The 14,107-nt window shown below is 35.9% G+C and overlaps 1 protein-coding gene across 1 annotated transcript in view; it reads left to right on the forward strand.

Annotated features, from left to right (window-relative positions):
- Nucleotides 1-14,107, forward strand: part of IFT80 (intraflagellar transport 80) — a 119,731-nt gene that overhangs the window by 25,949 nt on the left and 79,675 nt on the right. Inside the window, exons 6-7 of the mRNA XM_004379148.3 lie at nt 7,277-7,386; nt 12,729-12,818. Of these exons, the coding sequence (XP_004379205.1) occupies nt 7,277-7,386; nt 12,729-12,818 (200 nt within the window). The remainder of the gene's footprint in view (nt 1-7,276; nt 7,387-12,728; nt 12,819-14,107) is intronic.

Raw genomic sequence — 14,107 nt, forward strand, 5'->3', positions numbered from 1 at the left:
GAACATTGATGTACACGTGTCTTTTTGAGTTGCTTGTGGGTATATACTTAGGAGTGTAATTGCTGGGTCATATGGTAGTTCTATTTTTAACTTTTTGAGGAACCACCAAACTGTTTTCCATAGTGGCTGTACATTTTGCATTCCCACCAGCAATGGATAAGAATTCCAATTTCTCCACATCCTTGCCAACATTTGTTGTTTTCTGTTTTTGATCTTAGACATTTTTAGTGGGAGTGAAGTGGTATCTTGTGGTTTTGATTTTCATCTTCCTAATGGCTATTGATGTTGAACAGGAGAGAAACTTTGAAAGTCTGAGGAGTTTTTACTTTTATTTATAATATATGTTTTACTTATATAAAGTTCATTCAGAATGGTTGTGAATGACTTATTTTTTTAAAGTCAGGCATATTGAGATATATTTACGTAGAATAAAATTCAGCTTATTATAAGTATATAGTTCTATGAATTTTAATAAACATGTATGGTCATGTAGCTACCACCACAGTCAAGATATATTTTGATCTTTTGAATGCTCTGCTTAATTGAAAATGACCAAATATACTATATTAGTTTTCAGTAGTAAGGTCTTTACACAGAATTTGTCTTAGATTATTTAGAAAGCATTATGGAGTAACAGATAATTAGTCCTCTCTGATTCCATAATACTTTAGTAAAAATTAGCATTAATCATCTTTCATATTGAAGACATAGGAATTTGGACTTAATGTCATACAGGGCTGGGTAAGCTCTGTGAGGAATGAAGCGACAAAACATGGAACCTGCCTGTCATGAATTTAGTGAAGGAGATAAATTGGAAATATAAATAACTGTAATTCAGAGCTGAACGTGCTCATTGCTGTAGATGCTGTGGGAGGACAGGAAGGCAGAGACTAATGTTTTGGAGAGAGACGAGCTATTGGAAAGGCTTCCTGGAAAGCATTGCAGCATCCTTTGAGTGGGTTTTGAAGGATGAAGAAATCAGGTAAGGAAATTGACTTGTTGGCATTGTAGTGGAGCTGTGGGAGAAGTTAGCAGGATCAGAGTGAGGCATGGAAGTCAGGTGAGTGGTAGACCCTTTTGGCCAGGGAGCTGGCTGTGTGAGGGATAGTACTGTCAGAGGGACCAAGACATGGGCAGTCCTGAATGCTAAATGAGGTGGTTTGGAGCTTATTTTATAAGCGTATACCCACACCCGTTGCTGTTGAGTCGATTCCGACTCATAGTGACCTCATAGGGCAGAGTAGAACAGCCCTACAGGGTTTCTAAGGTTGTAATCTTTTATTGTACTTTAGATGAAGGCTTATGGAGCAAATAGTTTCTCATTAAACAGTTAGTACACATACTGTTTTACGACAATGGTTAACAACCCAACGACTTGTCAACGTTGTCCCTTCTCAACCTTGGGTTCCCTTTACCAGCTTTCCTGTCCTATCCTGCCTTCTACTCCTTGTCCCTGGACTGTTGTGCCCCATCATCTCGTCTTGTTTTATGCGGCTGTCTCATCTTTGGCTGAATGGTGAACCTCTGTAGTGACTTCATTACTGAGCTAAAAGGGTGTCCGGGGGCCGTACTCTCAGGGTTTCTCCAGTCTCTAAGTTTGTATTCTTTACGGAAGCAGACTGCCACATCTTTTTCCCACAGAGTGGCTGGTGGGTTTGAGCTGCTGACCTTTCAGTTAGCAGCTGAGTGCTTTAAGCACTGCACCACCAGAGCAGCAGAGTAAGAGATAAGGGCTGTCTTTTAGGAAGATTACCTTAACAGTAATATATAGGGTAAATTAAAGGAGATAAAGATTCAATGGGGTGGGCAGTTAAGGAGGTTACCGAAATATTCTCCGCAAGTGCTAATTAAGGCTTGAACAGAGGCAGTAATGATTGTAATTGAAAAACGTGAATAGTCCCCAGTAGCTGAAGTGGATGGACACCCTGTAAGGGGTAGAAGATTCTAAGGGAGGAATAAATTAGGGGTGATAGTTTTAAATATGTAGAGTTTGAAGGTCTGCTGGGGAGATGTCTTTGGGGCAAGTGAAAATTTTGTGGTAGAGCTCAGAGGTAATGACTGGAATATTAACTTGGAAATAAGTTGCTTGAAAGTGAAAGGTAAAAGTCTATAGGGGAAGTTCTGATCCCCAAGGAAGAGGTGACTGAGGATAGAAACTAAAACAAATGTTTTCGTTTAAACTTACTCCTTATACTAACCCAGTGACATACATAACCAAAAAGTTGCTTTTTTTTGAAATAAATCCCATTTGATTACCCATTGATAGCATATGTCTCCTACAAATAGAATGGGGGGTGTGTGGATAATTCTTGGTCTTTGAATTCTTCGTAATTTAGCAAAAAAACAAACATAAAATAAAATTGGGTACCTGCTATAATGAACAACACAATAAGCAAGTGGTTGCTTATTGCATTACAAAGTAATTTCTAGTAGTAGTGATGAACAGATAGCGCTACTCTAGTGCTAGACAGTGTTCTAAGCACTTATATTTGCTCAATACTGGCTGATACTGCATTCAAGGCAAAGATAGCTAATGCTTCATTACAGTAGTGAATAGTTTGTTTCAAAACATGCAAAACCAGCATTTTTTAGGAGATACCTTTATAGTGTGAGTGTGAAAAACATGGTATATTTGACCATGTACTTCCTTAAAACAATCGAAATACATTTTTGTCTCCTCTTCTGTGGTTTAAAATGCCTTCAACAGGTTGAAAGACTTTAGATAATTTGTTTCACAGCGAGATAAGGGTCTGACATTTAACTCAACCCCAGGTGCCTGTGGTTTCTTAAACAATGTCAAAAAGGTCACATGATCTTAGTGTACAAAGTCAGAAAAACAAGATCTTTTTCAGTGTCTTAACTGAAATGGAACATAAATAAAAATTCCCAATATAAAAAAATTATTTAATCATTATAAAACTGCTTGTATTAAATGCTTTACTAAGTTTTTTGTTAATAATGAAATTTATAGCATCTTGTTAACATCTTGTTACATAATTTGCTAAACTTTTTGTTTTAAAATAATTCAGTCTGAAGGCTAAATTTGTTATTTCCATGCTGACTTGGCAAAGTGAAGTGTAGCACTGGGAGTTATTAGTGATTTAATAAGTCCGTTTTAAAAAACATTTTAAATATTAAGGATTTGTTTCAAATGCTAGAAACATAGAATGCATTTCATCATAATAGAAGTCATTATTTTCCTTGACGCTACCTCATCTATTTTCAATAACGCTTTTCATCAGAACTAGCCAAACTGGAAGTTGTATAGCTATGTAGTATATCTCCTTTTGGAAAAGAAAATGCTTTATATACAGTAGTTTCACATCTAATAATTTATTAAAAATGTAAGAGGTAAATACAATGAAGACTTCTCTTAGTTTTTGATGTTATATACGTTTTGAAATTTTAAGGATTAAGAAGGATTGAACTAATGAGACTTAGCTATTGATTTTATTTAGGGTAACTTATTTATCATGAAACACTCCGTATTTGTTTCCGTTACTTGTATTTTGATTTAAGGAATGTGGCTATAAAACACATGTTAACCCATATATCTCTGGTTCGTTGATTTCGACAACAGCGCCAAGTCTATTCAATGGGCAAAATGTAATCTCTTTAATAAATAGTGCTGGGACAGCTGGATCCATATTTCACACCATATATAAAAATTAACTTAAAATGGATCAAGGACCTAAATGTGAGAACTAAAACTATAAAACTATTAGAAGAAAACAGGGTAGTGCTTTGGGACCTAGTTTTTAACAATGGGTCCTTAGATAAGACACAAAACGTACAAGTGGCAAAAGGCAAAATAGAGATATTAGACTTCGTTGAAATTGAAAACCTGTGCATCAAAGAACTTTATCACCAAAGTGAAGAGACAGCCTACAGATAGGGGGAAAATTTTTTGGAACCATATACCTGCTAAGAGTTTAATATCCAGAATAAGAACTGCTGTAATCTTACAACAAAAGACAAATAACCCAATCAAAAAATGGGCAAAAGAATTGAATAGTCATTACACCAAGGAGGATATACAAATGGCAGACTAGTACATAAAAGATGCTCAAAGTCATTAGGGAGATTGAAATCAAAACCACAATGAGATACCACTTTACTCCCACTGGAATAGCTATGACCAAAAAAAAATAAAAAATAACAGGTGTTTGCAAGGATGTGGAGAAATTGGAACCCTTGTCCATTTTTGGTTGGAATTAAAAATGGTACAGCCGCTGTGGAAAACAGTTTGATGTTTCCTCAAAAAGTTAAACATAGACTGTAAACCTTCACCTAAAACACAATTTTAAAAAAATTGCAAAAAAGCATTTGAGAAAATCCATCATTCCTGATAAAAACTCTAAGCAAAAAAAAAAAAAAAAAAGAGTTAAACATGAAACTACCGTATGAGCCAGAAATTCTGCTACTAGAATTGAAAGCAGGAACACAAACAGAAACTTGTTCACCGATGTTCATTGCAGCACGATTCACAATAGCCAAAAGGTGGAAACGATCTAAATGTCCATCAACAGAGGAATGAACAAACAAATTTGGTATATACATACAGTAGAATATTGTTACTGTTAGTTGCCGTTGAGTCGATTCTGACTGTTGGTGACCACCATGGACTATTACTATACATAAAGAAAGATGAAGTCCTGATACATACTAGAACATATATGAATCTTGAAAACATTATAGTGAGTGAGATAAATCAGTCACAAAAGGTCAAATATTGTATGATCCCACTTATATGAAACAGGCAAATGTATAGAGGCCAAAGTTTATTAGTGGTTATGAGGTAACTAGTCCTCCCTCAGGGGAAGGGGAGAGTCTGCTTAGGGGACATTGAGTTTCTGTTAAAGGTGGTGGAATTCCTTGGAAACAGATGGGGATGATGATTGTACAACATGATGAGCATGATAAGTGTCACTGAATTTTATATGCAGGGTAATGCTGAATTGGTGTATGTATTGGTATCTATGTTTTTACTACAAACAAATAAAAACAAAACCACTTGTTGTAACAAACGGATTGCTTTTTCCTCTATAACTTGTTTTGTTATTATACCTGTTTCTTTAACATTATTATTGTTAAAAAAATTGTTTCATAAACATGAAATGAATTATTTCCATATCCTAACTCCATGTCCTGATAAGTGTTGTGGAGAAAAATTTATAAACAAAGTGATACAGCTGACTTGCTGGGGCCATAAATTCAATTTGTTAAGAGACAAAACAGTCCCTAGCTCCTCATCCTATACCCAAACCGTGCCTTTTACCACAACTAAAGAGCTAGAGTCACATCCTGTATAACTCAATGGGAGCTGTATTTACTGAATTATTTCCTTGTGGGTAGATGTTTGTCATAGGTTAGTATACTCCTCAAGAAAGTGTCATTTTATACTTAGTGTACTCAGGAAGATTTGGTAGCCTGTAAATTAAAATATATTTATGTACTTTTTTAAAACATAAATTACAACTATAATAACAGAAATAAAGAAGATATCTATAATTCTACTACCCTAAAAAATAAGCTGTTTTCCCCTATACTCCCTTTCCAGTTATTGCCAAGAACCACATTTTAAATATCTGAAATTTTAGCTTAACGTTTTCTGAGGAGTTTATTAGAGTTGAATTCTGTTTATTTGCAGACTACTTTTGAAGCCCAGGTCAGCTTCTGCTGTTCCCAGAGAATATGGTTAACAAGTACAGAGGAAGAAATGAGACTTCTTAGGGTTGGCCATTTCATTGGGAGGAATTTCTGTGAGTTTCTTTCATACAGAACAATCTTAGATGTCAGCTCCTGAACTGGGTATGTAGACCCGTTACAGCACCTGACCTGCACTGTAGAAGGCAGGCTTCAGGGCTGTGGGACTGGGTTAAGGGCGGCTTTCTAAGGCCTGTACCGCTGGGGCTTGCTCACAATTGAACTGTTTGGTTGGGAAGAAAATGGCACAACAAAAGTAGGCTGTCAATTGAACAAACACATTTGTCTTTCTGAAATTTACTCCCTATTGACCGCAGCACTAGTTGGGTTTTCTACTTAAATAAACAATTAAATCCCATCGGTTGTCCATAAATCCTCAAATTCAAATTTCATTTTACTGAGTGAGTAAATGCTTGAAAGATTTATTTCATTCATTCACTCACTTATTCGTTCACAGAAAATCAACTGCTGCAATAGTCTGACTTAGGAGTTCTGGACAATTTTTAAAAGCTTGGTTTTGAAAATTTAATTGGGTTAATATTTCATAGATTAGTTGTAGAACCTTGACTCCTTTCTTAATGAGTAGATAGCTAGGTCAGGCAGCGGAATACAAATTATTTGCTACCATATAATTAATGTCTTTTAATAGATATAATGCCCGTTTTTTAAAACTAGGCTTACATAAAGTTATAGAACATATTAGGTAATATAGAAAGTAATTAAGTTAAAAAATACTATCTTTAAATTTAATCAAGTTAAAAAATATACTATCCCTAAATCGCTATCCTATGAAACTGAAAACATCACATTTAATGTATTTTATACTGTGGCAGGTAAATCTACCTTGCACCTTTCCCATAGAAATGGAATCACCTTTATCTTGGTTACAGAATATTTGAGCCCTTCTTATCCTAGCTTTCAGGCTGAGCTACTCCTGATAGATAGCGAAACTTCCCCTATTCTGATATTTAATTTGCCATTCATAAATGTATAGGTGGGAGGGAGAAATTATTTTGGGGTGGATGCTTTCTATCCATTAGACTACTGCTTAAGCAGCAGGTGAGAGGAAGTTCTGTTGCCTCTTGCAGCATCAGGATCGGAATTAATCCATAAAGTGAGTATATCCTGTGTGTTTTTATACAGAAAATTGAAGTCAACTTATGCATTGAGTCAGTTTGAACTGTGATGAAAGTTGATGATAGGAAAATGATAAACCATGAGTCTTCTGGTATCTGTATCTTAAAATGTGAAGTGTATTTATTTCTTTTTAAATGTATTTCCATAGCACACTGTCTGGAATTTCTAAAAACTCCGTATTTTCTCAGCAAGTTCAAAATCAGTTAAAAATGTAGTTTGTCATTTGCTCCCAAATTTTCAGTGGCCAATATAACCCAGTCTGTAATTCAGTATCCGGCTATACTCCAGTTTGAAAGGGCCATTTAACAAGGAAGAAACGATATGACACCCAAAATCGCTTTTCTACTATTTTCTGATCCTCTTAGCAATCTCCCTTTTTATAAGGTATAATAATTAAAGTTTATCAGTCTGTTTTTCTTCTTCCATTTTACAGGAACACCGGTGTATTCAGTAGCGTGGGGCCCTGATTCAGAAAAGGTTCTTTACACAGCAGGCAAGCAGCTGATCATTAAACCTCTTCAACCAAGTGCTAAAGTTTTACAGGTACTTCTCGGGCATTTGCAAATTGTTGTCAGGCTCTGTCAGACTGCTGAGCAATTGGGCATTTTCTTGGGGGTCTCTTTCTTCTGGCTGGTCTTTTTACAGTCTGAGACCTTTAAGTGTGTGGTCTTATCAGCCTTTATTACAGAACAGGGGATATCTAGTTGTATTTCCATCAAGGTTCACTTGCTTTTTATTCCAACTCACATTTTACCAGTAAATCATAAATGTATTTTGAATTACAAAATTGTCACATGATTTGGCAAAACTAGGCGTGTTTAAATTTAGCATAGTCAGCCTCCAATGTATAGATTTGAGACAAAACAGAGCTAAATCATAAAATTTTAAGGGCTGGTTTAGACTTTGTTTTTCATCCTCCTCCTCCTCATTTGTGTAACACTCTTGAGCTCTCTCTAAGTCTGTCATTCTTTTAGTACTTTTAGAGTGGAGGAGGAGTCCGTGTAATATTTAAAACAAATTCAGTGTGTATGACTTTGCCAGTTATAGAGATAATATTTTTCTTAAGGATAGTGCTATTTCACGTCTTATTTTGTGCTATTCAGAAGGGAATAGATAAGCTCGGAGCTGAATCTTGGAGAGGAAAGGGAAGATTCTTCTAAGTCCAGGGACAGGAAAAATGGTAGTTTAGTGTCTTAGTTGTCTAGTGCTGCTGTAACAGAAATACCACAAGGGGATGGCTTTAACAAACGAATTTATTTTCTCACAATTCAGGAGGCTAGAAGTCCGAACTCCAGGGTGCTGGCTCTAGAGGAAGGCTTTCTGTCTGTTGGCTCTGGAGAAAGGCCCTCGTTTCTTCTGAGCTTCTGCTCCTGGGCAGTCTTCATGTGGCTTGGCATCTGTCTTCCCCCATCACTGCTTCTTTAATCTTCCTCGTTTATACTTTGTAAGAGATTGACTGAAAACACACCCTATACTAATCCTGTCTCAGTAACATAACAAAGGCAGCCCATTCCCAAATGGAATTATAACCACAGGCATAGAGGTTAGGATTTACAACATGTATTTTTGGAGGACACAATTCAATCCATAACGTTCAGAAATGTGACAAGAAAGGGGCAAACCAAGAACCACATAAAAGCAAGTGAAACAATGGTGGCAGTTAAGACCCGCCAAGGTAGGACAAATTACGGAAAACTTTTCAGCCTATGCCCAGGATTTTGGCATTTGACTCCAGTGTTCAAAGGCAGAATCATTTTCTTTATATTTTGATAATGACACAGTGTATGTGGGTGACAGGCTTTGGAGTTAGTCCCCTGGGTTTAAATCCTGCCTCCATTATTAGCTGTGTATGACCTTCGTCAAGTTACAAAATATCTTGGAGCCTCAGCTTTCTCATCTCTTAGTTGGTGATGCTGATACCTGCTTGATAGAATTGTTGTGGGGATTAAATGAGTCAAACTGCAAAGTGCATAGGACAGTGCCTGGCATACAGTAAGCATTCATGGTAGAGTAGTTATTATTAATATTATTGTGTTATTATGAATATTATGTCATCTCTGCCTTTTAGTCAGGAGTCCCTTTGTGCTGCAGACAATTAACATGTTTGGCTGCTGTCGTGGATTGAACTGTGTACCCCAGAATATCCGTCGACTTGGCTAGGTCATGATTCTTGGTATTGTATGATTGTCTGCAGTTTTATCATCTGATGTGATTTCCCTATGTGTTGTAAATCCTATCACCGTGATGTTAATGAGATGGATTAGCAGCAGTTATATTGATGAGATCTACAAGATTAGATAGTATCTTAAGCCAGTCTGTTTTGAGATGTAAAAGAGAAAAGTGAGCAGAGAGACATGGGGACCTCATACCACCAAGAAAGCAGTGCTGGGAGCAGAGCACGTCCTTTGGACGTGAGGATCCTGTGTGGAAAAGCTGCAAGACCAAGGGAAGATTTATGTCAAGGACCTTCCTCCAGAGCCAACAGAGAGACAGTTCTCCTGGAGCTGGCACCCTGAATTTGGACCTGTAGCCTACTAGACTGTGAGAGAGTAAATTTCTCTTTGTTAAAGCCATCTGCTTGTGATGTTTCCGTTATAGCAACACTAGATGTTTAAGTCAGCTGCTAACCAAAATGGTTAAAATTTGAGTCTACCCAAAGGTGCCTCTGAAGAATGTCCTGGCAGTCTGTCTCCAAAAAATCAGTCATTGAAAACCCTGTGGAGCACATTTCTTCTCTGACACGCGTGGGGTCACCAAGAGTCAGAACTGACTCTATGGCAGCTAAAAGTAAAAGCCTTTTTTTGTCAACCTTTAATAAAGGAGAGTCAGGCAGGCTGGGGAAAAGGTGTAGAATGACTAGATCCTGGGAGAGTGATTTGGTGGTCGAGATTAACAGGCTACAGCAGATACAAAAATGTTGTAAGAAGAGCATCAGGCTTAACAATTAAAAAGATACAGATTTTAGGGAGTAAGGAGATAGAAATGACCTTAATGTTCCATATTAGTAACTTCTGTATGTATTATGCTATACAGACAGGTAGTCCCCGACTTACGACGGGGTTCCGTTCAGAGGACTCCTTTGTGAGTTGGTTCTGATGTAACTCAAAAACCTTTTTTTTTTTTTCAGTTTTCATTTTCATTGCCTTTTTATTATTAGTATCTTTATAAGCCCCGTCTTTGACCATGTGCCAATGAACATCTGAAAATAACATCAGCAAATTATGTGCTGCAAGATTGTATGTGGTACATATTATTAATGATAAGACGCAGCAAAACAAAAAACAAAACAAAATAACAAAAACAAAAATACAAAAGTAAAACAGACCGTTGAAAGTGTGGTTTGCGTAACTCAAATACGTTGTAAGGGCCTACCTGTATATGTTTGCCTGGAGTCCATATGCACTTACATTTTTACTGTGTGCAGAACACTCATCTAAGAACTTTGGGGACAAACAAAAGAAATAGAAAATGTAAGTTCCTGCCCTGAGGCAACTAAAGTTAAAGAATTTGGGCAAAGGTGAGAAGTTGGAAAAGAGGACTGGATCTGACTGCCTTTAGGCAAAGGCCTTCCATACCAATCGCTTACACTCTGAAAATCTGCTATGAAGTTATACAGCAAAAACAGACAAGTTGATCTTTTAGTTTATACCTGTAATTGTGTGAATTTGTTCAGATACTTGTAATTAGCTTATATACATGAGACTCAGGGAGGTGCTTATATCACCATTGATGAATTAAATTATGGTTTAGGGGTTCAGTAGAACCTTTGGGCCAGAAGATAGTGGAGAGAAGAAAAAGTACCCCTTGCCAACATTCTGCTAAAGTGGAAGAAGAGTTAAAGTGTAATTAGTAATTTAATGAAAATTATGTAATCCTTTTGGAAAACTAATACTGTAGCAATTCTCCTTGAGCGTAAACACATTTTCAAATTGGAGTTGTCCACAAAAAGGAATGCATAATTAATTCTTGCTTATGGAATGCAGTTCAAAAGTATATACCTCATTTTCTTTAAGACTTTCTGGGTCTCTTCTAGGTATCCAGAACTTTTTTTAAATGAAAACAAACCGATTTATTATTATTATTTTTGTACTTTAGATGAAGGTTTACAGAACAAACTAGCTTCTCATTAAACAGTTAGTACACATATTGTTTTATGACATTGGCTAACAACCCCAGGACATGTCAACATTCCCCCTTCTTGACCTTGGGTTCCCTATTACCAGCTTTCCTGTCCCCTCCTGCCTTCTAGTCCTTGCCCCTGGGCTGGTGTGCCCCTTTAGTCTTGTTTTATTTTATGGGCCTGTCTAATCTTTGGCTGAAGGGTGAACCTCAGGAGTGACTTCATTACTGAATGAAAAGTATGTCCGGAGGCCATACTCTCGGGGTTTCTCCAGTCTCTGTCAGGCCAGTAAGTCTGGTCTTTATTTGTGAGTTAGAATTTTGTTCTACATTTTTTCTCTAGCTATGTCCGGGACCCTCTATTGTGATCCCTGTCAGAGCAGTCGGTGGCCCAGAACTTGTTTTTATAGTGAGGAGACTTTTGTTTATTTATTCATTCATTAAAAATGTAGTGCATACCTATTATGTGCCAGGCACTGTGCGAAGTGTGAGATCCTCAGAGTGGAACTGAACATAGTTCCTGCCTTCAAGGAGCTCTTGGCTCATAGGAATTTCACAAAAAACCTAATACATTGAGAAATAATTGAAAATTGATTATGTGTTATATGTAATAGATAAATTGATATCCTAAATTATAGCTTTAGGATACAATTTGATAATTTAAATCACATTTTGCTCATAACATGAATATGCAAAAATTTGTTTTATGACTCTGAAATGAAACTCTTGACAATCATTGTGTGTGTGTAATATTTTTCCTTGCAGTTTATGTCAGGAAATTAGATTAATTTGACAGATAATTGTGAGAATTACTGCTTTTTAATATGTATTATCAAAATACTTGTTTCAGAAATGTATACTTTTGTATATCTTGAGTAAAACAAGTTATGAATTATTGCTTATTCTTATTCTTAGACCTTATTTGACCCTAATTTAATATTTTATTCTTTATACAATAAGAATAGGTTGGTAAAGGTTTGTAGAGAGAGCCATTAAAATCAGTCACTCTTATGTAAAGTTAATTGGCTCATACTTTAAAATGTACTTTATAGTCTTCAAGGAAAGTTATTTCTTCCTTAGTTATATTATTCTGCCTAAACATGGTGAAAGACCGGTTTTAATTACATGTGTGGTAATAGCTAATGAGCACATTGATTTAAGTGCAGGAAGACATTCTTGTTTACTTTCTAGATTGCCAATATCTGGGTGACTTCAGAATGTATGTGTATTTGTGGAAAACATCATCCTTTTCTTGTATGGTAAATGCAGCAGGAAGTTCTCAGTAGTAGCCCAGTTGTGAACCAGAACACATGAAGGTAAAAAAAATGAAGCTTAGGGGAATATGCAGAACAGAATGAAGAGAGTACTAAAGATGATGTTGATGAAATAGAAGTTAGAAAATAGAGAATTAGTAAACAAGCAAGAAGGCAGTATCAGTAACGGGATCAACTGCACAAAGGTGACAGCAAGATTTGGATTCAGCTAACGTTTTTGAAGTACGTAAATGACATTCATTCCAGTGTTATCACATAAACATCAAGCTTGAAATAATATATAGTGGATGACATGGTACTAGGTGCTTTCATTAGTGTAAATTAGAAATGAAACAAGCAAATGAGATATTGCACAATGGCTATAAAAAGAAGATAGGAATTCCTGAGAAGGTAAGAGAAGAATCATTAGAAAGAGGCAAAGTATCTTTTCTTATAGAAAATACTTTTTAGTGCTCTTAAAGTTATAATTTAATATCTTTTTTCCCCTTATAGTGGAAGGCTCATGATGGCATCATTTTAAAAGTAGATTGGAACTCAGTTAATGATCTTATTTTATCTGCTGGTGAAGACTGTAAATACAAGGTGTGTGATGTTTCAGTTTGTCACCTGGTTGAGAGAATCGAATTTGGTTGACAAGTATTTAGCATATGAGAATATTCTTTTAGTTTCTAACTATAACCATGTCTTTTAACTCTAGTAATTTAGCAAATTGTCATTTTATAATTTAAACTGGTATTTAATAATTTTAACTGTTATTTTAAATTGCTTGCTTCATAAAGACTATCTCATTGACCTATAGAAGTTGATTTAAAAAGTAGCAACATAAATATAGCTGCTCGTTTTAGTGACTCAGTGTTAATCAATCTAGTTGATGAGTTTAAAAAAATCAACAGTACTAGTTGATTAGGTTCAGACCAGGATTCTTCGTGGGAAAGAATAAGATTTAATGTAACAATAGAAGAAATTTAGTTGAAATAAACACTTTTAGGGAAAGTTGATAGAGCACTTATTGGATAAGAAAAAATTTCAGCAAAAAGCTGAACACATCAAAACTTTAAAATATTAAATTAAAATTTATTGTGGTAAAAAATACATGTAACAAAACATTTTGCCATTTCAACATTTTTAACCTGTACAATTCTGTGACATTAATTATGTTTTTCATGTCTTCTCCATCACCACTGTCCATTTCCAGATTTTTCCATTATCCTTAACAGAAACCCAGTGTCCTCTAAGCAGTGACTCCCCCTGAGGACTCATGCCCTAGTAACTACTAATAAACTTTGGTTGCTGTGCATTTGCCAAATTCTAGGTATTTCATATAAGTGGATCATTACAGTGTTTGTCCTTTTGTGGCTGACTTACTTCACTTAGTATAATGTTTTCAAAGTTCATCCATGTTGTAGCATGGATCAGGACTTCATTTTTCTTTATGGTTATGTAATACTCCATGGTATGTGTATATCACATTTTATCCATTTAGCTCTTGATGGATGCTGTTTAGGTTGTTTCCACCTTTTAGCTATTATGAACAGCACTGCAATGAACATTGGTGTACAAGTGTCTGCGTTCTGCTTTCAATTCTTTTGGGTATATACCTAGAAATGGAATTGCTGGGTCATATGATAATTGTATATTTAACTTTTTGAGGAACTGCTTTCCACGATGGCTGTACCATTTTACAGTTCCTCTAGCAATGGATGACAGTCTCAATTTCTCCACATCCTTGCCAACGTTTTCTTTTTTTTTTGATGATAGATATCATAGTGGAGGTGGAATGGTATCTGGTTGTGGTTTTGATTTGCATTTCCCTAATGACTGATGTTGGGCATCTTTTCATGTGTTTGTTGGCTATTCGTGTATCTTCTGTG

The sequence above is a fragment of the Trichechus manatus genome, unplaced genomic scaffold (genome assembly GCF_000243295.1).
Source record: "Trichechus manatus latirostris isolate Lorelei unplaced genomic scaffold, TriManLat1.0 scaffold00062, whole genome shotgun sequence".
Lineage (NCBI taxonomy): Eukaryota > Metazoa > Chordata > Mammalia > Sirenia > Trichechidae > Trichechus > Trichechus manatus.